We start from the raw sequence: 25,423 nt of genomic DNA, 5'->3' as shown, positions 1-25,423 counted from the left end.
TCTGTAGGCTTCAGTAGCTGCTCAAGAGACACTCTGAGCCCAGCTGTCTGCACACTATTCTACTGCTGCACTGCCTTCTGCAATGCTAAATGCCCCGTGATGGCTTCTTCACATAGGGTACAAAGCCCTCCTAGAATGGCCGACTGGCCTGCTGGTCCTGCCGACCAGATCAGGGGTTGGCTGAAGTCAGGCTGACCCGACAGACTGCTGGCCGAGCCTGCCAACCTCACTGAACTTCCCTGGCCGGCCAGGCCCTCCTTTGGGGCCCATAAAAGCCCCTAGTAGATATCTTTCAAAAATTAAACCTCTTTCGTGACTCCATAAATTGTCATGGCTTCACAAGATCTGTCCCATCAACTAGGACACACATGCATGTGCTTTATTAGTGTTTTGAGGTAATGATTACGAACATAAGTCAGACAAATTTTGGGACTCAAGTTCAAACAAATTATCTTGTACTAATTAGATCCTCTTGAACTTTGGACCTCTTAAATTAGGTCTCTTGGGTGGCCTATAAATTTTAAGCTAACTCTTAGTCAATCTATGACTAAGCTTTTACATGGTCTTTGCCCTGGGGGTACAGGGAAAAATATGTAACCATACTTTAACATAAGGGGGTATTGTAAACCAATAAATTCATAGAAACATATGCAAGGGTTGTTTGATTCACAAACGTATAAATTTCAAAGTTTTTTAAAAGAAAGAAATGTAAGACCTGTATGTAAGCAGGGGTATATATATTACTACTTGAATGCATGTTGTCTGAAGATTCTCCCTAGTAGTCTTCTATGCCTTCATTAATGTCTGTCCTATGGCATCCCAAAGTTCTTCCATACTATATTTAGGTTCCTTTTCCCTTTTAACTTGGTGCACTTGTTGCTTGAATTTGGGTGTCATAACTTTTGACGATCTTGTTGGATGCCTTCAAAGTCATGTAGGATATTGGAGTAGGGATTAACAAATAAAACTTATCCCTTCCTTTTTCACTATTGCTGAATGAATATTTTGCTCAACAACATGGAAAGATGTCCCATCAAATCATCAAATGACAGTTGTTGAGCCACTATCTAAACAAAGGACCTCTCTTTGCAACGTAGCTCTACGAGATTTGCCATATCAGCGAAAAATAAATGAAACTTTGGCACTAAACCACATGCCCAAGAAAGGGCTTAACTTTCCTAGGAGAAAGTGGGATGGGAAGCATGAGTATCACTTCCATCTTGGCTAGATCTATGGTCATTCTGTTGACACAAAGTATGTGACCAAGAAGAAGCCCATCGAGTACCAAGAAGAAGCACTTTTCAAGATTTTAGCACAAGCGAGCCTCCCTACACTTACCAAAGAGCTGCAATTGCCCTTGAGGATCTTTATTCATTTTATCAATTTCTTATACAAGACCACAACCGGCTGAGGCAAAGGCAGCACAACTATCCAGAGGTCGCAAAAAGGAGACACCGCGTGCTGCAGACCGCCGATTGAATGCAGCTAGTCTTGCTATGAAATAAAGAATTTTAACCTAGGTGCCCCTCAAGGTGGCCATTCTATTTCTTAAAGAGCTCTGACATTTTTAGGACAACTATACAAAGGATTGACGGTTCTTGTTGTCTTGCAAGGTGACCTTATTCCATTATATTACAATTGTTTCAATATTCTATCTGGAGGTGCGGCTATTCATTCCATTCATCACTATTCTTGGCATAAGTCCAATATGTACAAAATATAATAGGCATTTCTGGTCTGAATTTAGATTCTGCATGTGGAAGATGTCCGATTGCTAGACTCTGCCAACAATTTGGCACCCAAACTTCTGCAAGATGAGGAGTAGAATTCAATACACTATTCAATCTTTGGTAATTTGTCCCATGTGTATCACCAGATCGCAAATAATGTCGACAACATTGCACAACTAGTGGATGAATGTCAAACGGGAGAAGACTCTTTGAAACTGGAACTACTCCTCAAAGTCCACTTTGGGAACAATATTTCAGCAACTATTGATGCTTTGGACTGGCTGGGCGTTGGGATTGCTTGAATTACAGGAAGAAGCTATAAGGACACATTCGCCTTCAAGAAAGAGTGCTGTGAGAATAGAGGTAGAAGCATCACACTGCACTAGGGCCTAGAAAAAGGGATGGACCCCCCCAAAGGTCTTTATTGCAATAGAAATAGACTTTTGTACAACTGGCTCTCACAAGAGCTTGGCTGAGTACAACTCTTAATGATTCTAGAGCTCAGGGACTCTTTTTTATAGGCTTGCACGGATTTCTTGATGGTCATATTATTTGGTGCGCAATATTCAACGCACATATGAAATGAACCATCTTTCTTCTATATAAGAAATACAAGGACACAAAACGGAGAAAGAAAGAAAGAAAATCTATTAACGTCCACTAGAGACCAAAAGGTCTATGGGACAGCAAGAAACCCTCTAGTACATCTGCTTTAGGGAGGGCACATGGCAGCTCCCAAGGTCTTTTGGTTTTGATTTAAACTCTATGATTAGAGCTACGCCTTCACGGTAAACTGCCCATTTTCCATCCTTTTTGGCAGCCTTGACTTTAGCTAATTCAGTTGCCTTACTCTTGAGTTGAGCATGTGTAAGCTCCTCTGCTATCCATACTTTGGTACCCTTCAACTTGTAAGATTGTCGAAGGAGCTTGATCCGCATATCCTTTCACTTCAAAGTAAGGATTGCATGACCTTTGTAATGCATAATAGAATTAAGCATAATAGAGGAGTTGGGTTATATTAAGCCTTTGGACCGCAAGTCATGTACTTGAGCTATAATCTCCTCTCTCTGGGTAGCACTAACCCTGTAAGGTGGTTTGTCGGATGGCTCATTGCCAAGAATAACCTCGACACAATGGTCTTCTGGTCTCTGAGAGGGTAACTCCCCTAGGAATGCATCTGAGAAGCAATCTTTAAAACTTTCAAGAAACTGAAATTTTTCTCTATCAGCATCATTCAAATCTGCACGCATTTCTGAATCTCTTTCTTTAATGAAAACAATGTACGTTGAAACTACATATTTTTTTGCCTTGCCAACAGAAACATTAGGTACAATGGGGATGGTCTCCCCTCTATTCCTTGCAACGATACGTTGTGCTTTACCGTTATGCACAAACTCAAGCACTCTTTCAAGGGGAGAACTTCATTGACTTACGATGACATGGCATCTTGAGCCTCGGGCCTACCTCTCTTCAAAAACTCATCGCCAAAAGTTGCTCCAATCATCGGATGACACGTGTCAGCCTCTGAGACCGTCGAAATTCCAGACTGCTCAGAATTGTACAATTGTCATATCATTGTGGTCAGGAGATCCTAAGCCCTCAATCACATCATTGAAATTCAAAGAATTGACCCAGAAATTTTCTAAATCAAGTGGCGGTAGCAGAATTGGGAATCTGCATCTATCTGGCAAATTACAGTTTTAAGTCTGGTTTTTCCAACATATTCAATTTCGCCCAGCTGATTCCACCCCCGTACCAAGTTTGAGGTTGATCAAATGTCATTTGCCCTAATTTCTACTCCAAATTTGGTTCCAGCATGGTACAATTTGGCTACCAGCAGTCATGGTTTTTAAAAAATTTAGGGCTTTTCAGTTCCAGCTGTTATTCTGCTCCCTAATATCCTTCTTAAACACAAATTGCAGTAAACATTGATAATTTAACCCTTGAAGTTGGAGATTGAGGGGTAAACTCTGTGCAATTGCCACGTGGCAGTGACCTTGCTGCCCTGGCTAGTAATAATTATTATTCAGCTCCAAACAATGTTTTGATCCCTAAGCAGTGTTTCTGACAGTTTCTGACAGTTTCTCTACACAGTATCATTAAGAGGGTACAAAAAGTGTGTCAAACAGTGAATTTCTATTCTAGTAGTGCTTTTAGTGAGCTGACAGTTGGTTGACAGAGTTCTTAAACAGTGTCTCCATTCAAATTGATTCGGGTTGTAAAGATGCCTGCAAGGAGGCCTAGAAGTCAAAATAGAAAGTTGCAAATGGGAGAGCTCGAACCTATTCCTGAGAATGACGCTGTAACAGATACTATTGGGTTGGACATTGGGCCCAATCAAGGAGTACAAGATGATCGCACGGACCATAGCGATGTCCCTGGCAGTAGCAAACAGAGGGCTACAGAGAGCACCTCATTTGTGCCACCTTCTCAAGGCCAGGAGCAGAATAATATTGGTTATATGGATCCTATATTACAGGACCTTAAGGAGATGGCTGTAGAGATTAAAGCTAATGGTATAACGATGCAGAATGCCTTTGCTACAATGAACAGGAAGTTGGACCAGCTCAGGAGTAGTCAGATTCATGAGGGAGAGAAGCCTATGGAGCAATCCATGGAGGATGACTCAGATTCTGAAAAGGATGTCATGGTTGAGCCTACGGTAGACTTCATCGTTTCATGGCATCAGCAAGGAAGACCTATCATTCTAATGGGCAGAAAGCTCACAAGAGCAGGGGGGCACTAAAGAGTAATGTCCCAAGAGTGCTAGTCCTGAAGTAGATAGCCTGTGTCAAAGATTTAATGAATACAAGACCTTACCTGCTGATCATAGGTCAGTCATAGAGCAGGGTCCCCAAGAGTGCCAGTCCTGAGGTAGATAGCTTGTGTCAAAGGTGTAATGAATACAAGACCTTACCTGCTGATCATAGGTCAGTCATGTCATTTCATCAATATATCCAATTGCTGAACCTAGGGGATCTACTCAAGACAAGGATGTCAAGGATAAGATTAGTGAATTGGAGGAATGGCCGAGTAAAATGGAAGACTATTTTTTGCTCGATCCTAGAAGTGATCAAAGTAAGATAAGATTTGTTGTCCTACACTTGGCGGATTATGCTCATTCCTGGTGGAGAAGCCTTCAACATGAGGGAATCACTATTCACTTTTAGGAGGAATTTAAGGAGCAAATCTTTCAGACATTTGTATCTTGTATTGCTAGAGATAAACTTGTTTGTGAATGGTATGAACTATCTCAGCAAGGCTCTGTGAGGAACTATATTAAAAAGTTTTGGAAATTATCCTTGTTTGTCCATGGTATTGATGAAAGAAGTAGGCTAAAATTCATTAAAGGACTCCATCCCAACATAGCTGCTGATATGACGGCCCCTCAATCCTAGCACTCTTAAAGAGGCAATAAGGTTGGCAGAACTCTATGAGCCTAAGTATAGCTTGAAGGAGAAAGGATTGGGCATTGGTCAAATGGACAGCAAACCCATTAACAAGAGTAGCCCTCCAATGGTTTCTAAGGAAGAGGAATTTTCTACAACAGCTACTCCTATCCCTAGTTATCCTGCTGTCTATGGCAACAAGATGGGGAACACTAAACACTTTAGGGCTGAGGAGGCCAAGTCCCTAGTCAGGCCTAGTCCTAAGGAGGAGTCAAGTGACGAGGGAGAAGGTGGTGAAGTAAGTCTCTCAGGCCTTGATGGATGAAAGGAAAACGAAGAATTTGTGCTATCTTTATGGCGAAATATGGACCCCAGAACATCAGAGTGTGTGCAAAGCCAAATCAGGGGCAAAGGTTAGCATGATACTTGAGTTGGATGATGATCTAGCCTCTCATAATCCAGTAGCAAATTCTGAATTCCATGATTGTGAGAAAGATGTCAAGGATAATAATGGGGTTATTCATAGGACCACAAGGGAGCCTTCTTTCCCATATGACCCTAGTGGGTCCACTTCATGTGAACTCCACAACTAATGGTGACTACCAGTCCATTCTTTCACTATAAATTCACAGATTGGTGTCACAACTCTGATGGGTATGCAATGATGGTTACTCATCTTGCTGAGAGAGGATACAGATGCCTACCCATTGGAGACTGCTTGTTCTAACTCAAGTTTACTCTTAACAGTAATGAGAATTCACTAAAAATGCTCTAAAAACTGATGCTGATGCTGATGCTGTGCCAACTATTTGCAACATCATGGCAGAATAATATGGACAGTGAATGCCAAGTGTTCATGATGCAGCTATGGAAGCATGGTGATGCTCATCTCACTGCACAAGATGTGTGTGCAGCATTAGGAACCCTTCTGTGCTTGTCTGAGCTATGGTTCATTTTCCCCTCAGTCTCATAGACCCATTGGCCCCGAAGACTTTAATAAACTTTCTTTCTTCTTTCTTCAGTATTCCAGTGCTGAGCTTTCAGAATTGACTCACAGGGTGAGACAGGCGTTGGTACCACCCATGCAACTGTTTGTGTGCCTGTCCAGACTTGTACTCAGCGCATCTGCTGACACAGAAACAACAATGGAGGCAGGTGGATGTGAGACATTATCTCAAGGCACATTGATACATCCAGGGAAGATATCTGGCATTGAGCCAGCAGATAGACCCAAAGAAATTGGGAATTCCAAAGGGTGCATCATTGGTTTCCACTGATCAGGTTTTGGAGGAGCTTTCTCAATGGATGAGCAGGATCAAATTCAACACATACCTGAAAGAATTATTGGATTCAGGGAAAGGATACTCAGAAACAGATCTTATACTGAATATTACATTAAATGGAGGGGCTTACCTGATGATGAGTCATCCTGGCAGCCATCATCAATAGTAGAGCAGTATCCACATCTGCTCAGCTGATCTCTTGACAGAATTTAAGCCTCAACGTGATGGATGGATTTTCTGGAATCTCAATCCTGCACTTACTGCAATGCACTCTATACTCCCATCATTGTTGCTGCAGACCAACATGTATAAGAGATGACGGTGTCATTTGGACTTGCTGTTGCAGCATGTTTGACAGATATGAGTCACTTTTCCATTTCTATTGTGGTAATTCCTTGTTACAGCCATTGCCAATTTGAGGGCAAATTTCTTTTGGGCCCGGGTGACTGTAACAAAGGGTAAATCTACTTAGTTTGTAGAATGGTGGGCCTTTTAAATGCCTTTGTAATTGTGTAGTACTTTAGTAAGGGAGCCATAAGTTGCCACATGGCATCATAGGCTGGCCATCCCATAAGTAAACTTGTAATTGATGCCACGCCCACACCTATAAAAGGGGGCTTTGCTGTACTATGTACCAATTCATTCTTAATGCAATCTGTGATCACTTATTACAGCTGAAGCTTGAATAGCTCTAGGCTGAACTAGGATGTTTTCTCCTGGCCTGGTAATCTCCTTTCCTAGCCCTGTTGCTGGTGCAAACCCTCATTAGCTATGGATCTACACACAAGCCAGGTACTTTGATGGTTCAGCTCATGAAGTTCTGCAACCTACATCCTGTACTTTACCTTTACATTCATTTTCTAGCATTTCTACATTACTAGGCTGTGAACTAGCAGGTTGTAGTCTAGTATCCCCACGAGATGGCATGGCATGTTCTGAAGAAGCCATCACTTCAATTTCAGCCTGGGACTTGTCTGTCCTTACATAGAATTATGATATTAATGCTCACACTCTTTCAGTTCACAGTGATACTACAACAAGAGGTTTACTGCATCCACAACTTAACCCAGACTTGTGCCAATTATTTGCTTCTTTGCTCAAGGCATATCCTGGACTTTTCCTTAGGCATTAAATAACTCTGATCAGCTGGCTGGCTGGTTGTCACTCTAATCTACTATCCTTTTTTTTCTTTTTCTTTTTCTTTTTCTTTTTTTTGGACTGGTTAACTAACTACAGTCTGGTTAGGCTGACCAGATTGGTTAGATATGGTCTGGTTAAGCTTACCAGACTAGTTAACTGTGATCCGGTTAAGCTGACTAGACTGGTCAACTATGGTCTGTTCAAACTAACCAAACTGGTTGACTGTAGTTTGGGTAAGCTGCTTGTGGTAGTTGACTAGTTGCAACCTAAGTTAAGCTGTCTGGAAGCAAGTAGGATTTCGTCCCAAAACAAATCATCTGGCGCTCAAATCCATCGCAGGGTTCTCAGATTGTAGTGGGGTAAGGGAGATCTGGTACGACATGGGCAATCGGAGATGAATTGGCAGATGGCCATGCTTCGTTGCCAGACGGAGAGAATTTACGTCAGACCCGTCCTTACGAAGGTGATCGGAGGGGATCAGACAACAGTCATATCACCCGGTCTCTACATTGATAGGTGTTCCTAGCTAAGACTTAGCTCTGAGCATTTCGTCAATATGCTGGCAAGGTACACCAGTTGAGCGATAACTGTATTCGAAGGTCAGCGTTCTTGTTCGTCACAAAGAATCGTGCACCTCAGCACGGGCCTTGAACCCTTGTGTTTCGACGGTGGTCATGTACCAATCCTTTGCCCCTTGCTCCGAATTCAGTACACAAATCCTTTTATCAATTGACTTGTGCAGCGTCAGCCCATCGATTCTAGAGTGCATGACGAATCAACCCCTGCTCATTCGGTTGTTTATCGTGGCGCTACCCGAGCCTATTATCATAGGTCTCGTGCTAGTTAGTGCTGCATAGGAATCAAATTGATGTGTAATCCCCATACTCCCTGACTCGGTATAGATATGTAATGACCTGAAATGCAGCATCTAGCTCTAGTCTTCAATTCTTCTGGTTCCTTTGCTAGGATCGTCACTGGTTGAAGAAACCATGAGCACTGGGATCTGATACCAATGCAAAGTAGAGGCAAATTTTGGCAACCAATTTGTGCTAACGACGATCAGACGACCTTGCTTTGCTCAAACTCCCTCCCTCTCTCTCTCTCTCTCAGACAACCTTGGCTTTGCTCAACCTCCATCCCCCCGAGCCCCCCCCCCCCCCTCCTCTCTCTCTCTCTCTCTCTCTCTACAAGACCAAGTACACACATTGGGGACTGAGCTACAACAAATGAAGGGCAAGCAAATAACATCAGATGGAGGCAGCAAAGTTATGGATGAGCTCAAAGCAGAAAATGCAGCAGCTCTTAAGAAAGAGATGGAGGCCATGCAGACTACCATGAATGGTAAGCATGCCGAGTTCACACAACAGCTCAACAAGGGGAAATAAGTAATGCTTGAATGGACAGAAGTTGTTATAAAGGGATCAGAAGCTCCCAAAAACGACGACACTAGAGGAAGAGAAAAGACGGGCCAGTAAAGCAATGAATGTCCTAGTTAGAGGTTTCACAGTCGGAGATACCCCAATGGCAGATGCTCAACCCCTATTTGCCAAGATGGGAGTCAACCTTACCTGTGAGACAGCTTGGAGGGTAGGGAAGATAGAGATACCAACAGGACCATTAGTGCTGAAACTCCGGACTCCAATCGATAGTTCCAACCTTATGAGCATGCAAACATCCTTGAAGGGGACCAAAATCTACTTAGATGATAACCTCAACTTCTACAGCAGCAACATAGAAGGGAAGGCATGACACCGGTAATGGCAGCAAGGGAAGCAGGGAAATGGGCTGCCTACAAGGATGGCAAAGTGATTATTCGAGCAAGAGCTGACAGAGGAGATAAGGGAGAACGGGAGAAGGACAACGGGGAACTATGACGGTGTCAGAGCCGGGAGGGAAGTGCACAAAACAAGCTGAGTCTAGCTGTAGGGAAGTGTAATGGCACCCTTTGGTCCAACCCAAGTGGCTTCTCGGAGACGAACACAGGCAGAGACGTCATCTTCTACACTGAGACACATGAGAGCCCAGAGAGAGGGCTGCCCACAGTGACAGGATACATTTGCGACTCAGCTCATAGGAGAGAACTGAGGAGAGATAGTGGAGTATGAGGCTCTGGAGGTGTAGCTGTCCTTTTCAAAACACACTTGAGACCACTCATATCTGTGGTATGAAGAGAGGAACATGCACGTCACATGTGGATACGAGTACAGCTACTAGATGCCCGACCAATCTTCATTGCAGTATGCTATTTCCCTTCAAGCACGTCATCATTTGCCCATGATGTCACTACAAAGGGACACAGTCCTTATGGACGATACATGATGATATCATAGAGTTCTCCAGACAGGGAGACACCCTCCTTCTGAAGGATTTCAATGCAAGGACGAGGGATAGGCAAGTGGGCTTACTTGACTTCACATATGAGAGAGACCCCCACATGACACCAGAGTTAGATGCAACAGAGCTTGGGTAGCATACAGGCGACACTTGCTTGATCTGGGAGCTGTCCACGACCTCATCATCTACAATAGCCTTCAGAGATGACCATCATTTGGGGGATTCACATGCTTCCCACATGGAGGCGGGACTAGCACAGTGGACTACCTATAGGGTCTATTGGCTTTTGTCTCACGAATACATGACCTCACTGTACACCCCCCCCCCAACTCGGAGCCGACCACTCATATGGGCCTTCGGTGTTCTTGCTACTACACCAGTCACAGGGAGAGTTCCTACCATAGCCCGTACCCAGATTCACCTTGGCCGTGCCCTTGATCTAGTGTATGTGTGTCACTTAGCCAAAGAGATTCCGGCCCTATTTTAGACCTCACCCACGCTTTAGCCACCCTTGTCACAGTGATACAGGATGCTGCCACAAGATCCTTTCCTATGACCCGATCTTCACGGGTACGAGATGGAAACATGCCTCAAAACCCCTAGTTCGATGATGAGTGCAGAGAGATGCAAGCCCACCTCACATGGGAGCGAGCCTTGGGTCAGTTGACATCACCTGAGGCACACCAGATCTTTCAGCAGTTGACACGCCACAAGAGACGAGCCTTCCTCACACACAGGATGGATGAGATCATCAGATCATTTCGCGGGGGAGACCCAACCACTGGATGGGGACTTCTTTCGGAGGGGAAGCCACCCATCCCCATCACTGATCCGGGAGTGTGGCACACTTACACATGCTCCCTATATGATGTCCCAAGGCAGACACCGTGTCCTCTATGCCCAAGCCCACTACCAACCATCTATTCACTACGCAGAATGTGCGGACTGCTTTGCCGGCTCCACAACTAGAAAGCACAGGATCATGAGGGCCTCCAGACAGAGCACTTCACACATGGGCAGGAGGTTCTAGCACCGATTCTTGCACATGTTTAACGTTGTAGTTTGTCACGGCTTCACACTAGCATGGAGAACCACCACTATCATATCGATACACAAAGCAGGAGACGTCATGGACACCAGGAACTATCGCACCCTCATGATTGGCCACACCTTGGCCAAGATCTATGGATCGGTACTAGAGAGGGAGATCAGCAGTCATACAAAGGCACGCGGGCAGCGAGCACTAGGGCAAACAAGATTCAGGAGGCAACACTCTACTCTAGACCACATTTTCACTCTAAGGGCTGTCATTGAGGAGGCGAGGTTCAGACACCAAAAAGTCTACACATGTTTCGTAGACTTTCAAAAGGCTTGCGACACTGTCCCATGATCCCGCATGATCAGGAGACTACAGGAGATGCAGATTCCAAAGACGTTGGTCTGGGGTGTACTGAGCCTATTTGAGTCAGTCAGAGGTAGGGTCCGTGCTCCAGGCCATCTATCGGATTGGGTCGAGAGCACCATTGGGTTGAAGTAGGGCTGCCCTCTCTCACCGACTCTCTTTGGACTCTACATCGATGAGATCACATCTTTCATAGATCACCTAGGGGCGACGGTTCATTACTAGGTGATCTCCTCATACAGATATTGTTATACACTGATGATATAGTCCTTATATCCTCTTCGGCGGAGAGGCTGCAGAGAGATCTGGAGGCATTAGAGGTGTTCTGCAAAGAGAGAGACCCAACGGTCAACCTTGGGAAAACTAAGGTTTTGATCTTCAACACCTCACGAGCAGTGACTTGCCGAATTAGTTTCACCTATCATAGCGAGCCAGTGGAGATAGTGCAGTCGTACACATATTTGGGAACAGTCTTCACAGGACCCATCTTCACGTTGACGATCCACCGACGAAGGACTGGTTTTTTGACACACTGGTGCAACCGACTGCCATGTATGCATTACCGTTCTGGGAATGCAATCTTCCGAGGACAGACTCGAGGAGCTTCGAGCGGCTACCGGTGACGATGGGGTCCAGGATGATCCGATGTAAGCCCCCAGTCCCACATGAGATAGTAAAGGCTGAGTTTGCCATGACACCTCTCCAGGTTGATGCCATCTTTCAAACAGTAACTTTCGTCCACAGAGTCTCGGACTTATCCCACTGGAGACTTCCGAGGTTGGCCCTAGAGTCATCCAGACAACTAGCAGAGAGCGGGCCAGACACATGGTATGCATGCATATCCACATGGCTTGCTAGGCACGGTATCCAAATCGACAAGCTTTTTCCCTTTCAGTACATGGATGTGCCTCTTGAGTCGATCCCGCGAGATGAGATCAACCGTATCATACGGTTAGACCTCCTCCAGCTTCATACATCCTGGACTTGGGGGGAGGACCAGGAGCTGCCCACCAAGACCCAGTTTTACCGCAACCACTTCTTGAGATTATCATCAAAGGGATTCATCATCAGACCCCAATCTCTCGAAGCCAGAGGAGTCTCCCATGCACTAAGGAATGCCATTGGTCAGATGCGGGTTTCGTCCCATCAGCTGAGGATGAAGACAAAAGCATACCTTTTCCTTGGGTGATCCCTCTCAAAGCTCTATCACGGAGTTTTTTTAGTCAGATCACATGGACCCTCACGAGACGAGGCCTCGACATGACCGTGATCTGAAGCTAGTGACCCGACAGCTCAGACAGAGGGTTGACACACAGATCACACTGGGGGACATCCCCTCCCTGTTTGCAATCGAGTTGTGACAAGCAGGAGGTTGTGACGGAGGAGCACTTCATCTTCAGGTAAACTGTTTACTATGAGATCCGAGGGCGGTTCTACTGTCTCTTCAGGGATAGCTATGGGGTTTTGTCTCGATTCCTCTCCTATCATCAAAGATGCTTGGCAGGCTTCATTCATGAGGTAGTCATGCACCGTGAGAGGATACGTCGATCACGGAGACAGGAGCAGACCTCTTCCTTGGCAAACCCCTCTCAGAGCTCTATCTCGGAGCTCTTTCAGCCATATCATCTAGACTCCCCCGAGATGAGACCTTGACATGATCGGGACCGAGAGCCAGTGACTCACAGCTCAGACAGAGGGGACGGGCACACAGATTACACTTGGGGATATTCCCTCGTCGGAGCACGGCCAATAGGGGTTATTGTAGCCCTTGTTAGGCGTAGAGCTATGACTAGGAGATGTCACAAGACCGCACCCTCGAGTGGTCGACAACACTCTATCGCTGACTTCATGCTTCCAGTGATGTCTTGATGATGATGATGATGATGATGATGATGATGTTGATGATGATGATGTGACTAATATGTAGTCGACCACCGACATGACTATGACTATGACTATGTTATACTCAGTACTTAGTACTACCATTCTGCATTGGTGTGGATGCTCGTTTAGTAGGTCCACCCTCACAGCTCGCTTGTATCAAGATTTTCACAGTCTAATAGACCCATCGGTTTTCCGAAGACTCTAATAAACTTGCTTTCTTTCTTTCTCTCTCTCTATGTGTATGCAGCACTAGGGCCCAGGACAGCAGTTGGACTGGACCCCCCAAAAGGATTTTTATTTCACAGAGAAAATCTGAGTACAAACTTCAGAAGATACAAATCCATATGTGAGACATTCTTTTTACAAAGAGCTCTCAGCTCTCATTCTTGGCAACATGCCACTTGTCATAGTCCTAGACTAATTCCCAATCACATGCCTCAAAGGGCAATTCTAGAGCCTTCATAGCACTTGGTCACATGGAAAATCTCATAATTGCTTGTTAAGCTACATAATGCTTGGCTTTTCAAGCCCTCTTGGTACCTGCAACAATTAATTGAAGCACATAACCATGGCACCCATTAATTGTTAGCGCTTGCATGCAAAAGAAATAAGCTCTAGACTAATCCTAGTCTCTGTGGGTGTCCCCACCAAGCAAACACGTGCACATAACATAGAAATACTCTGGTTGACTAAGGTCAGCTCTCTTGATCGTAACTAACGGGATTTGACCGTGGGTCAAGGCGCCTTAATTAAAGCCAAAACTCTCCTATGGGAATCGGGAATATCTTGGTTGGCCGAGGTCAATCCTCCTTGGCTAAAGCCAAGCCTTGTCGACCGGAGTCAACACTCTGACCAAAGCAAGCTCTGTAATGCTCTGCTTGACCGTAGTCAACCCTCTTGGCCTAAGCCAAGTCTCCCTAACCAAGGTTAGCCTTACTTAACCAGAGTTAGGTATCTTTGACCGTAGTCAATGCTTTGACCAATGGAAATTAAATAAATGAAAAGCTCTATATTTATGATCAAATAAATGGTAAACTCGAACTTTGACTTGGAGTATTTACAACTTGGTGACACCAAAAGACAACAAAAGAACCTAAGAAAACAAAGCAGATAAATAAACGAGTCTCTCAGCCTTGTAAACAAAGCAAAGCCTTGAATGTTCATCCCAGTGCATGTTGGCATATCTTCAAAAATATTGGCTCTCAATTTATAAACCAAAAATCCAACCAATAGATTATTAACTAAATAATCTGGCAGCCACTTATAGTGAGGTCATGAAGGACAAAAAAGCAGTTGCATGCCCCACATCTTCTACAAGGATCTTTATCAAGATTAGCCACCAAACTTCTCCTTAGGGGCATGTTGAACTTTGGAAAAGAGAACATGGTCTTTTTGCAAACAAGAACAGCCCTTCCAAACTCCAACAACCCCTACTCCGTGATTAATCCAGGGAAGGTTTTTTGTGGATATTTCCTATTCTGGTCAAAATCTTCAGACATATTAACAAGAACATTACTGGAATCTAAAATCTTCTACCTGATAAAAAATTATTATGAGATTCTGATGAAATATTACTGAAATAGCTTAACTCATCCAAAAATATGCAGATAAAGGGGACATATGCGTGCTTTTATTTCCTGAAATATCTCAACTTGTAAGAGACATTGAGACAATTGTGCTGGAATCTCTCCACAGTTTCAAAACTCTTGCAAGCTAAATCAGAGGGACATGTGTATTTTGGTCTGAACCCAAAAGAAAAGGTCTCAGCAACCTAACTCATATATATATATACCTTTGTAAGACTAGAATATATCCAATCCCCCCACTCCCTGAAGAAAAGCAAAGAGTAACTCACCCCGTGAGGATCATGCTCAATTAAATCTAAAGACATATTGTTCCTTGCTTCTGGCGTTGATACTTTCTGGCCATGTTTACATGTGTCCATCCCCCCACTCCCTGAAGAAAAGCAAAGAGTAACTCGCCCCGTGAGGGTCATGCTCAATTAAATCTAAGACATACTGTTCCTTGCTGCTGGCATTGATAGTTTCTGGCCATAACAGGTTGCAAATCAACAAATCCTTGTGAGTTCCTAGCAGTTAAAGCTGACTGTTACAACATTCTCTACGAGATCGTGGGAAGCCCTTTAATAGGGAGGCAATGTCATGATGCAGCCATAAATTCGTTTGTATTGGATTCCTATGTAGCATGAGCCCAATTATTAAGCTGAACATGTGTAGGTCTCATAGGTGCATGGTCTACTGTAGAAAAGTTCCAAGACCTTATCACCCTTGTAGAGTGCATTATCTAGTCCACTTCCAATGCTCAGGTTGGTCTTCGCATTCTACTCTGTTTATAAATATCCCTGCTACTTGTTCTCTGCTTTGACTCTCAACTACAAGCGATCAACTCTCAATTGAAAATCTAGCAACAAGAGCCCCGTCAATTGAATAAAACCCAACACTTGAAGTTTGAAAGTAAATTTGATTTTCTATAACACAATTCTCGACAAAACAACAAGCATGAGTAAGATACCTCAATAGATCTTAAGAGCATATGTAACATACCTCAATAGAGCTTACAGCATTCCTCAATGCTTGTTCCAAATCTTCAGTGTCCTGACCACATCATGGCATGAAGTCAGCACTCTTGGGCTCTGCACTGTTCCTGTCAAATAGAAAGCCCAAGCATCACAAGTGCTACTTGAAACCTAAACAGATTGATGGATGATCGTATATTCACCACGATCAAAGGTGTAACAGGACCTGTTGGATCTGAATCTTTAGAATCTATGTAAAGGATCTCTGAAAGTTAGTCAAACAACACTCAATGACTCAGGTTAGTAGACAGACCTCTATATGCCATCCATCAACTATAAATACATCCAATGAATAGCCATCAGTCGTCGAAAATACATGAGCCTCACGAATATTCAAACCTACATCTGCAAGCAAAGCAGACAGCTGCAAAATAGAAGCAAGTTCAAGTTTGAGAATGCACGCAAGACGAATATGTTTCCTCAGGGCCAACCAAAAGTACTTCTTATGAGTTCAAGCGGAAAGCTGACAAAAATTTTCAAAAGCTGAGGTAGCTTCCAGAGAGGTTACACAGACCTGGCTAAGAAGTTTTGTTTTATCGATTGTTGAGAAAGTCACTTCATGAATGGGAAACTGTCCCTTTGACCTGTTCAATAGAATATAAAGAAAATTTTATAACTCCAGAAAGAAAAATGGTCAGAGATGAACTTAAAGAAGAAGACCTTTTTCCGGGAAGTGTAGGAGCTGCTCCTCCCCGTTCCCCTGCTGCTCCCCCTCCCTCAGCCCGTCTCTCTCTCCCCTCAGCCTGTCCCTCGCCCCTCCCTGCTGCTCCCCCCCCTCCCCCCCTGCTGCTCCGCCCCCTCCCCCTGCCTGTCCCTCGTTCCCTCCCCCTGCCCTTCCGCCCCCTCTCCCTGCTTCCGCCCCCTCCCCCCTGCTGTCCCGCCCCCTCTTCCTGCCTCCGCCCCCTCCCCCCTGCTGCTCCACCCCCTCTCCCTGCCTCCGCCCCCTCCCCCCTGCTGCTCCGCCCCCTCTCCCTGCCTCCGCCCCCTCCCCCTTGCTGTTCCGCCCCTTCCCCCTGTCCCGCCCCCTCCCTTGCTTGCCCCTCGCCTCCCCCCTGCTGTCCTGCCCCCTCCCTGCTTGCTCTCCCGCCCCCTCTCTTCCTCTCACTCCTCTCTTTCTTCTCCTCTCCTTTCCCCCTCCCTCCCTCCCTCTCAGCTTGCCCCTCTCCCCTCTCAGCCCCAGCCCCTCTCCTCCTTCCCTCCCCAGCCCCCCTGCTTCCTCCTTGCCTCCTTTCCCCTCCCTTGCCCCCCGCAGCTTTTTTGGAACGGAAAGAGCTTTTATTCTGTTCGAGTCGGCCTCCTCACCTTGATTGGCGATGGATAACCCGTCAGCCAATCCTACTCCATCTCCACCGGCCGCGAAAACTATCACTTTCTCTAAAGACGAGTTGCAGCAGCTCAAGAAGGATGTAGAGATTGAGTGCTCTACCACATTGCTAGCACGCATCTTCGGGTCTCACCCTTCCAGATCCCAAGCCAGAGACTGGATGCTTGCGGCTCTCCTCCCAGACCTCACTCCTCGATTGTTAGATGTTCGCCTTCTGGGACGAGGTTTTTTCTAGGTTGTTTTTTACACTCCAGAGGCTGCGAGCACTGTGCTCAAGGCCGAGTTTTTACACCTGGGACACAGGAAGATCTTCTTTGAAGCCTTTCACCTTGGTTTCGACCCAGTAGAGGCAGATAAGAAAATCTTCTCGCTCTTCATCAGGTTCCCCGGGCTTCCCCAGGTTTACCATCGACTTCTTTCTGTTATTGGGGAGCATTTTGGCGCAATTGCTGAGATCCCACCCCTCCCTGGGTTGCCATTGACTGCAGCAGAGGCAACCAAGGCTGATGGGGTTCCTAGAGTTAGGGTCCTTTGCAAGGATCCTAACCTCAAGATGGACCACGTCATGATCCAGCGCCCGGATGGTTCCTTTTTTTGCAAGAGAGTGGACATTTCAGGCAGGCAGGACCAGTGCAGGATTTGCAGGACCTCGGGACACTTTGCCAGGGATTGCCCCAGGAAGAAGAAAAGGCCTAAGAAGCCCTCTGGTACAGCTACCGCCTCAGGACATCGACAGGGGGGACAGGGGGGGGGGGATTAGACCCTGCACTTGCCCCTCGACCTCGACAGAGGGGTGGTACAGGTCCAGCTCCTGCTCCTCGTTCTTCACGTGGCGGTCCTGCTCAGTCAGGTGGTGGTACAGGTCCAGTACCTATTCCTCGGCCTCGACAGGGGGGTGGTACAGGTCCTTCACCTGCTCCTCGACCCCCACCTCCCTCAGGCACACGCGACGCTTTACAGTGGGTTCCAGTACGTGTGCAGGTCCCTCCTTCAGTTCACGAGGGTACCTTAGTAGACTCTGCTTCACCTCGAGCTGTCCTTCTTGTCTCACCTTGCACAGTCCGAGACGCTGAAGCTTCGACCTCCTCCCCAGTTGCAGCTTCTTCCTTAGATCCAGCAGTGCCAGATGTTCCTCTTGAGGACAGAGAGATCTCCGCGGCTGGGCAGACACAGGGTAGAGAGCATTCCTCACTCCCTCCCTTGGATAGGGGGAAGGGGATAGCTTACACTGTTGATCCTCTTCCCTCACAAGGGATCCTTCGTACTCCGGTGTCTGGATTGCTCCACAGGAACTCGTTTTCAGCCTTGGCAGAGAGTTCAGATTTCCCAGAGGAGGAGTTTGTGCCCGCTACTTTTGGGGAGCCAGTGGTTGGGTTTCCTATTGACAGGGCTTCTTCTTCAGGTGCCAGGATTCTTTCCCCTATTGACTTTCCACCACTGGGTTCCTTCCCTCCTTCCTCGCGCAGGAGGTCTTCCCCTGTTGAGGGGTTCGTTTCTGCCACTAGGTCGGGTAAGGTGTTCCACTCTACATCCTCCCGTCGATGAGGATTATCAGTTGGAACATACAGGGCCTAGGTGGCGTCCCACATCGCCGCCGTAGACAGCTGATCCGGGATCAGCTTCATCCAGGTGTTACTGGGGGTCCCATTGATATATTATTTATTCAAGAGCACAAGCTGGATTATAGAGATTGTGCCAAGTCAGGCAAGTTGCTTTCAGGCCATACTTTTTGGTCGCCTCCATTGGGCACTAGGGGAGGCACTTCTATTTCAGTTTCGCAGTCGGTTCTCCCCTTAGTTGTTGGGCACGGAGTCATTATCCCCTCTAGAGCTCAGTGGATTATTCTTTTGATTGGAGGGCGTACGGTTGGCTTCCTCAACCTATATGCCTCCAACATTAGAGGGGAACGTGTCCTTATGTGGAAGACTTTGCTCTCCTGGGCCCCCATTGTGGATTCTTGGGTGATTGGAGGTGACTTTAACATGGTCGAGTTACCTTCAGACAAAAAAGGGGGTAGAGAAGGCGGACTTCACTCTTTGGAGCGAGCAGCTTGGGATGCCTTCCTTTTCCATTTCTGTGGCAGAGATACTTGGTGTGATGATGCCTTTCTTATTCAGCCACAGTCCCTCCTGTTCTCTTGGTCGAACAGGAGGCAACAGATGCCTATTCATGCACGCATTGACAGATTTTATGTAGATGACTGGGCACTAGACAGAGGTGGATCGGTATGCATTGCTGCGGGGGTTTCCACCTCAGACCATTTCCCTATTGTTCTGGCTATCTCAGAGCCTCACTTGAGAGGCCGATCTGCCAGCATCAGGATTCCAGATGCCCTTTACACAGAGGAGGACCTTACGGAGGCAGCCCTACGGATATGGTTTGCTCATGTCCAGGGTGGGCAGCCACATCCATCACATTTAGCCGCTGCCCTCTCTGGTATTAGCGACTTTTACTGCTCAGTTGCTTCTACCAGGAGACGAGATATTCTCAGACGTGAGATTGGTGTTCGCCAGCAGTTAGCAGCTTTGCAGAGGAAAGAGCAGAAACGGCCTTCAAATGCTTGGATTCAGGAGCGCCTTGCTGCAGCGAGGGCTCATCTGCAGTTATTGCTTGATCAGAGAGAGCAGACTATGCCTTTCATGCACGGGAGTCCTTCTGGATTCAGATGGGTGGTAGAGTCAATAAACACTTTTTCTCTACTCTTGGCCCTAGACATAGTAGAGAGAGTGTACCTCAGCTTATTGACTCACATGGGGTTTTACAGACAGAGCCAGATGACGTCTTACGCATAGCTTCAGATTTCTATGCCACCCTCCTTACTGCTGATCCTGAGACACACGATATAGAGGATGCTAGACAGGCTATTTGGCAGAGTATCCCAGTGTTGGTGAATCCGGATATGCATGTTCTACTTGACGCACCTTTCACCAACACAGAGTTCAAGACTGCACTTTCAGCCCTTCACAAGGGCAAGTGCCCAGGTTTAGATGGCCTCACCCCGTCAGTGAGTTGGCTGATGACACAGCGATTTATTTGGATGCCTCTCCACAGACATTGACTTCTTTCAGGACAGCATTGGATTTATTTTGCTTGGCGGCAAGGGCGCAGATAAATTGGCATAAATCCAATGGCTTTTGGATCAGTGATGAGGACACTCCAGTTTGGGGGCTTGACATAGGGTTCACTTGGGTTCAGAGGGGTGTGCCTATCAGGTATTTGGGCTGCCAGGTCGGCTTGGGTATTTCTACCATGCAGCAGTTTGCTCCCGTGTTGGAGAGCATCAGAAGGAAGCTTCTCTTTTGGAGCTCAGCCAAGCTGGATCTTGCCTCTAGAGTTGTGGTGGTCAACCAGGTCCTCCTGGCCACTGCCTGGTTTATTTGTTCATGTTGGTGCCGTTCTAGGGACTGCATCATTCAGCTCAGAAGACCGATCATGAACTTTCTCTGGAGTGGGCTTGATGGCACAGCAGATGCCTTAGCCAGAGTGGCTTGGGAGACCCTCATCCTCCCTACACAGGATGGGGGTCTCAATATTATTGATCCAGATTTACAGTGCAGAGCTTTACTTTGCAAGATAGTGGTGCGAGGACTTATGCCAGGACAGGAACCGTGGAAGGACTTTCTTATCAGCAGCATACAGAGGTGCATACCTTCCTCAGGAGGAGACTGGATGAGCAGTGTTAGATGGATCTTCACCTCAGCACACCTCAGGTCACCTTCATCCCCTCTCATGGTTGCCATTCTGAAAGCTTGGGCTAGTTTCAGAAGCTCTCTTCGGAGGATTCCTCCTTCCTCCCGGGAAGAGATTGATAGGCAGCCCATCATGTGGAACGACAGTATTTTAGATGATCGTGGCAGACCACTGGGTGCCTCACTCTACATGCAGTGGGCCAGGTGGGAGAGGGGACCTGCTTCTTCTTTGGGATCTTGGAAAGCTTTCCGTAGGCTTCCAGAGGAAACCAAGTCAAGGTTGACAGGACATCTCAGAGGGAGTGCAGGGAGGATCTTGCAGATTGAGACAGCCCTTCCAGAGGCTTGGATAGACACAGATGATATGCCTCTCATTTCATCCGCTTGGGCAGGTACTTTCTCGAGAGGCGGGGTTCCACTTCAGGTCTTAGCCTTCCGAGATGCACAGGAGGATGCTTTGGTTTTCAGTGTCCAGGATGGTGGCAGATTGCTCAGATCTACAGATGATATCTTGCTTGAGTCTGCTTTTCAGCCTATCAGGGTCGTAGGCCTTTTGATGCAAGGATCAGATTCAGAGTGGTTCTTAGACCCTGACCCCCAGTTACTCTCCACCGGGTCTTGGAGACTTTGGCTCTATGGAGGAGTTCCCATTAGGTATTTACAGTGGGACCCCGGAGAGTGGGAGTGGATTGACGCGGGGCATCGAGAGAAGACCATCCCCTTCTTTCGTTACACGGTCAGTAATGCCAGGAGATTTCGGCTCAGTAGTAGAGGCTGGAGACCCTCCAGAGTTCCTCATTGGGAGACTTTTGGTATTACTGCGGATCAGCAGAGGTATTTCTGGAGGAGGCTCTAGAAATCCCACAGGAATAGAAAGATCACTATCTTCTTTTGGCTTTCTATTCATGGAGGGATTGCAGTGAACCTTTGGAGGTCCAGATTCGGAGCCGACCCTACTTGCCCTCGTTGCCTTTCTGCTTCGGAGTCTATTCAGCATTGCTTATGGGATTGCAGACAAGCGAGATTGATTTGGATGGGGATAGCCAAGATCTTCAGTCACTTTGCCCATTCCCCACTTTTTATGACTTGGGGCTCGGTGGCTTGGCTTTCTCTTACAAGACCTCAGGTTTTCTATGAGGGACTTGACTCCTCTCGGGCCATTTCGGTTCGACGTCATCGGGTTGAGTTCTGCTCGTTGGATGTGGTTCCACACCGTCCTTTTACAGCTGTACATGCCTCTGTGGATACTTCTTGGGAGATTATAGCGAGCATAGCAGCCTGGCATATCTGGAGAGCCAGATGCACAGAGGCTATGGAGGGTACTCAGGTTCATCCCTCGCACACATTGGCTAGTATCTGGACAGACATCGTACACACTCTGATGGCCGTATGGACGGGTATGCAGGGGGACTCCCGTGCAGCCTCAGCTAGGAGGGCTTCTTTCTTCAGGGAATGGAAGGATTCTCCTTTCTTCTCTGAATCTACTACAGGGTTGAGATGGCACTTTCAGCCTCAGCCTTGGTTTCTTTCCACCTCACTCTGAGGGGTTTTTTATTATCCTCATGATTTCATGATGTATTCCGCTTTGAGCTTGCTCTCGCGGGTTTTTGTTCTTACTTAATAGAAGTCTTTTTCATTTTTTATTTTTATTTTTTTAAAGGTCAGAGATTTACAAAAGGTAGAAAAATGTCAAGGACTCAACGTAGGACTACTAGTGATGGCAAATTGAATATACTCATGTACTGTGTGAAGTCAGTAAAAATGTTATTTAAAACCCACTTGGCATCCATGACATGCCAGCATGTTCATACATCAACAATGTCGTGGAGCTATCCATTGTTAATAATGAATGTAAAGAATTGAGCTAATGATAGGCACAAATTGATACAAACTACTTTCGTTACACTGTAGAATAATTACAATGCCTATCATTGATACAAACTACTTTCGTTACACCGTAGAATAATTACAAAATTTAAAGGCACAAAGATAGCATACCACCAAACAGATCATCCAAACACCAAACAGGCTCACCTGGAAAAAGAGAGCATAAAACAGGCCTGGAAAAATGAGAACAAAGGACTGGATCTTCAGATGAATTAACATACAGAAACAGGTCAGCAAGGAGACTCCGATTCAGCCAGAAGCTCTATGATTTCTTTTTCTTTTTTTGCAAAAAAGAGACTTCTATCAAGTAAGAAAGAAACTCACAAGAGCAAGCTCTGTGCAGAAATACAACATGCTAAGCATGTAATAAAAACACCTCACAGGAATGAGGTAGAAAGAAACCATGTGAGGCTGAAAATGCCAACTCAACCCTGTAGAAGTCTCATCAAAGAAGGGAGAGTCTCTCCAATCTCTAAGAAAAGTAACTCTCCTGGAGGATGCTGCTCGAGATGATCCCTGCATGGTCGCCCAAATGGCCATCAGAGTGTGTACTGTATCTGTCCAAGTACTGGCCAAGATCTGAGAAGGGTGAACCTGAGAACCCTCCAAAGCCTCTTTACATCTGGCTCTCCAAATGTGCCATGCTGCAATGCTAGCTAAGACCTCCCATGGAGAGTCAACCGAGGAATGAGCAGCCCTGAAGAGAGTGGTCGGAACATCCTCTAGAGAGAACGACTCCACAAGGTGTCGGCGGATGTGAAGAGCCCAAGAGGAGTCAAGTCTCTCAAAGAAGACCTGGGGCCCTGAAAGAGTGAGCCAAGCCACTGATCCCCAGGTCATGTAGAAAGGAGGGCGAATAAAAGTGATGAGAAGTCTTTGTTGGAGATAAGTGCACACTAAGTGTACTATTTCCTAGTCTACATTTGTCTAAGTCTAAGTCTAGTCTTTATGTCTTGAGTGTGTGCCATGTGGCACTTCTACAATTATCCCATAAGCACTCTTGCTTTATGTCTTGTACTTTGGCCCATATATTCAATGGGTCACATCATTCTAATCTATCAGTCTAGCTTGTGTCTTGTCTACACTCTTCTCAAAGTATTTCTAGTCTTTCAGTCTTGTTATTTCATTTCCAGTTTCTAGTTCTAGTTCTTGCTTCCATATTCCAACATGGTATCAGAGCTAGGTTGATCCCTCTTCTTCCTCTTCTCTCCCCTCAGTCTGCCTTTTCTCAGATCTCTCTCCCGCTGCAGATCTGCGCTCCCTCTTCACATTTTCCCCTCTTTCTGCCCCGCCATTGCGCTCCAGATCTACGCGACAGATCTGTGTGTTTCTGCTCCAGATCTGCGCCAGATCTGCGCATCATTTCTGCCAGATCTGAGCTCCAGATCTGTGCAAACCTGCTGTCACTTCTGCACCCGCTCCTGCTGTCGCTCCTGACAGATCAGCGCCGTCCGTACAGGCGTCCGTACTCCGCTGTGACCGTACGCCGTCTGTACTTCGACGTCGTCCGTACGTACCTGCACCCGTTGTACCAGTGCTGTACCTGCACCCGTTGTACCAGTTCAGGTGGCCTCTACTGCTGCAGATCTGCCTGCCATTTCTGTCCTGATTTCGTGAGCTGAAGGAGCTGCCCACGACTTTCTGAAGCTGCTGCCCGTACCTTTCTGTTCGAAATAAAGGAGGAGCTGAAGCTTTTTTATCTCTGCCCAACCTGCATTCAGTTCTGCATTCAGTTCTTGCTAAGGTACTGTACATTGTCTCTTTCAGTTTGCTGAGCAGTCTTTTTTAATCCTCATATCTGCAAACTGCTGGTTCCTCCTACTTCGATGGGCTGTCATATGCTATGGCCCTGACAAAGTGGTGAGAGAACCGGCTTCTGGGATCTCTTCCTCTCATTTATTTTCTGCAATACTGTAAGGGAATAGACACTGCCCTTGCATCCTAGCAAGAGGTAAGACCTTCCCACATGGCATCTTCCTCTCATTCTCTCATATCTATCGACAAATTCAATGGGTCCAACTTTCATACTTGGCAGATCAAAATCAAGTGCCATCTTATGAAAGAAGGCCTTTGGGACATTGTTCACCGTGATGCTCCCGAAGGTCCATCTGAGCAAGTTGTTGCTGCCAAGAACGACAAAGCCTATGCTATCATATTGCTCGGCCTTGGAGATGATTACATTCATCACATCTCCGACATACAGTCTGCTCCTCAAGCATGGATCACTTTGGACACTCTTTTTGGAGCCCGATCTAAAAACTCTAAGATTGCACTTATGATCTCATTCTTTGATCTACATATGCAGGAAGGAGCTACTATAGCCTCTCATGTCAATTATCTTCGCAGTCTTATGGTTCAGCTTGCGTCAGTCAAGTCTCCCATCTCCGAAGATATTGCTATTGCTGTGCTTCTCAAAAGCTTACCTGACTCCTATGCTACTCTTGTCACTACCTTCAAGTATCATAATAATCCTTCTCTTGAGGGTATCATCAATGCTCTCCAAGAGGAAGAAAGAACTCAACAACGAAAGGCTCATCCATGCACCATTTGTGGCCGTGATAATCACCGGGAGAGGGACTGCTACTCCAAAACCTCTACATCAGCTCCTGTATCTACCTCAGCCCATGTTGCTGCAACATCTCCATCAGCTGATCCTGCTGTTCCTTCCTCACATGATGAGAAGTGGGCTTTCTGATTACTTCTATGTTTTGTCTACCACCTTGACCACCGATGATGTAGGTCAAGGGGTTCTAGTGTCTTGGTCT

The 25,423-nt window shown here is 46.3% G+C and overlaps 1 protein-coding gene across 3 annotated transcripts in view; it reads right to left on the bottom strand.

Moving 5' to 3' along the window:
- The window catches only part of LOC147903313 (serine/threonine-protein kinase STY46-like), a 151,635-nt gene that overhangs the window by 86,354 nt on the left and 39,858 nt on the right, over positions 1–25,423 (bottom strand). For all 3 annotated transcript variants that reach the window (XM_087373071.1, XM_087373069.1, XM_087373070.1), the window contains 3 exons: positions 16,273–16,342; positions 16,012–16,122; positions 15,727–15,777 (listed from right to left, as the gene is read on the bottom strand). In XM_087373071.1, coding sequence (XP_087229197.1) covers positions 15,727–15,777; positions 16,012–16,122; positions 16,273–16,342 — 232 coding nt within the window. The remainder of the gene's footprint in view (positions 1–15,726; positions 15,778–16,011; positions 16,123–16,272; positions 16,343–25,423) is intronic.

This window comes from Dipteris shenzhenensis, chromosome 3, assembly GCF_047967505.1.
Source record: "Dipteris shenzhenensis isolate YYH24624 ecotype China chromosome 3, Dip_SZ_1.0, whole genome shotgun sequence".
NCBI classification, from domain to species: domain Eukaryota; kingdom Viridiplantae; phylum Streptophyta; class Polypodiopsida; order Gleicheniales; family Dipteridaceae; genus Dipteris; species Dipteris shenzhenensis.
Note: the sequence above shows the minus strand (reverse complement) of the source record. Positions and strands in the feature narration are given on the sequence as shown.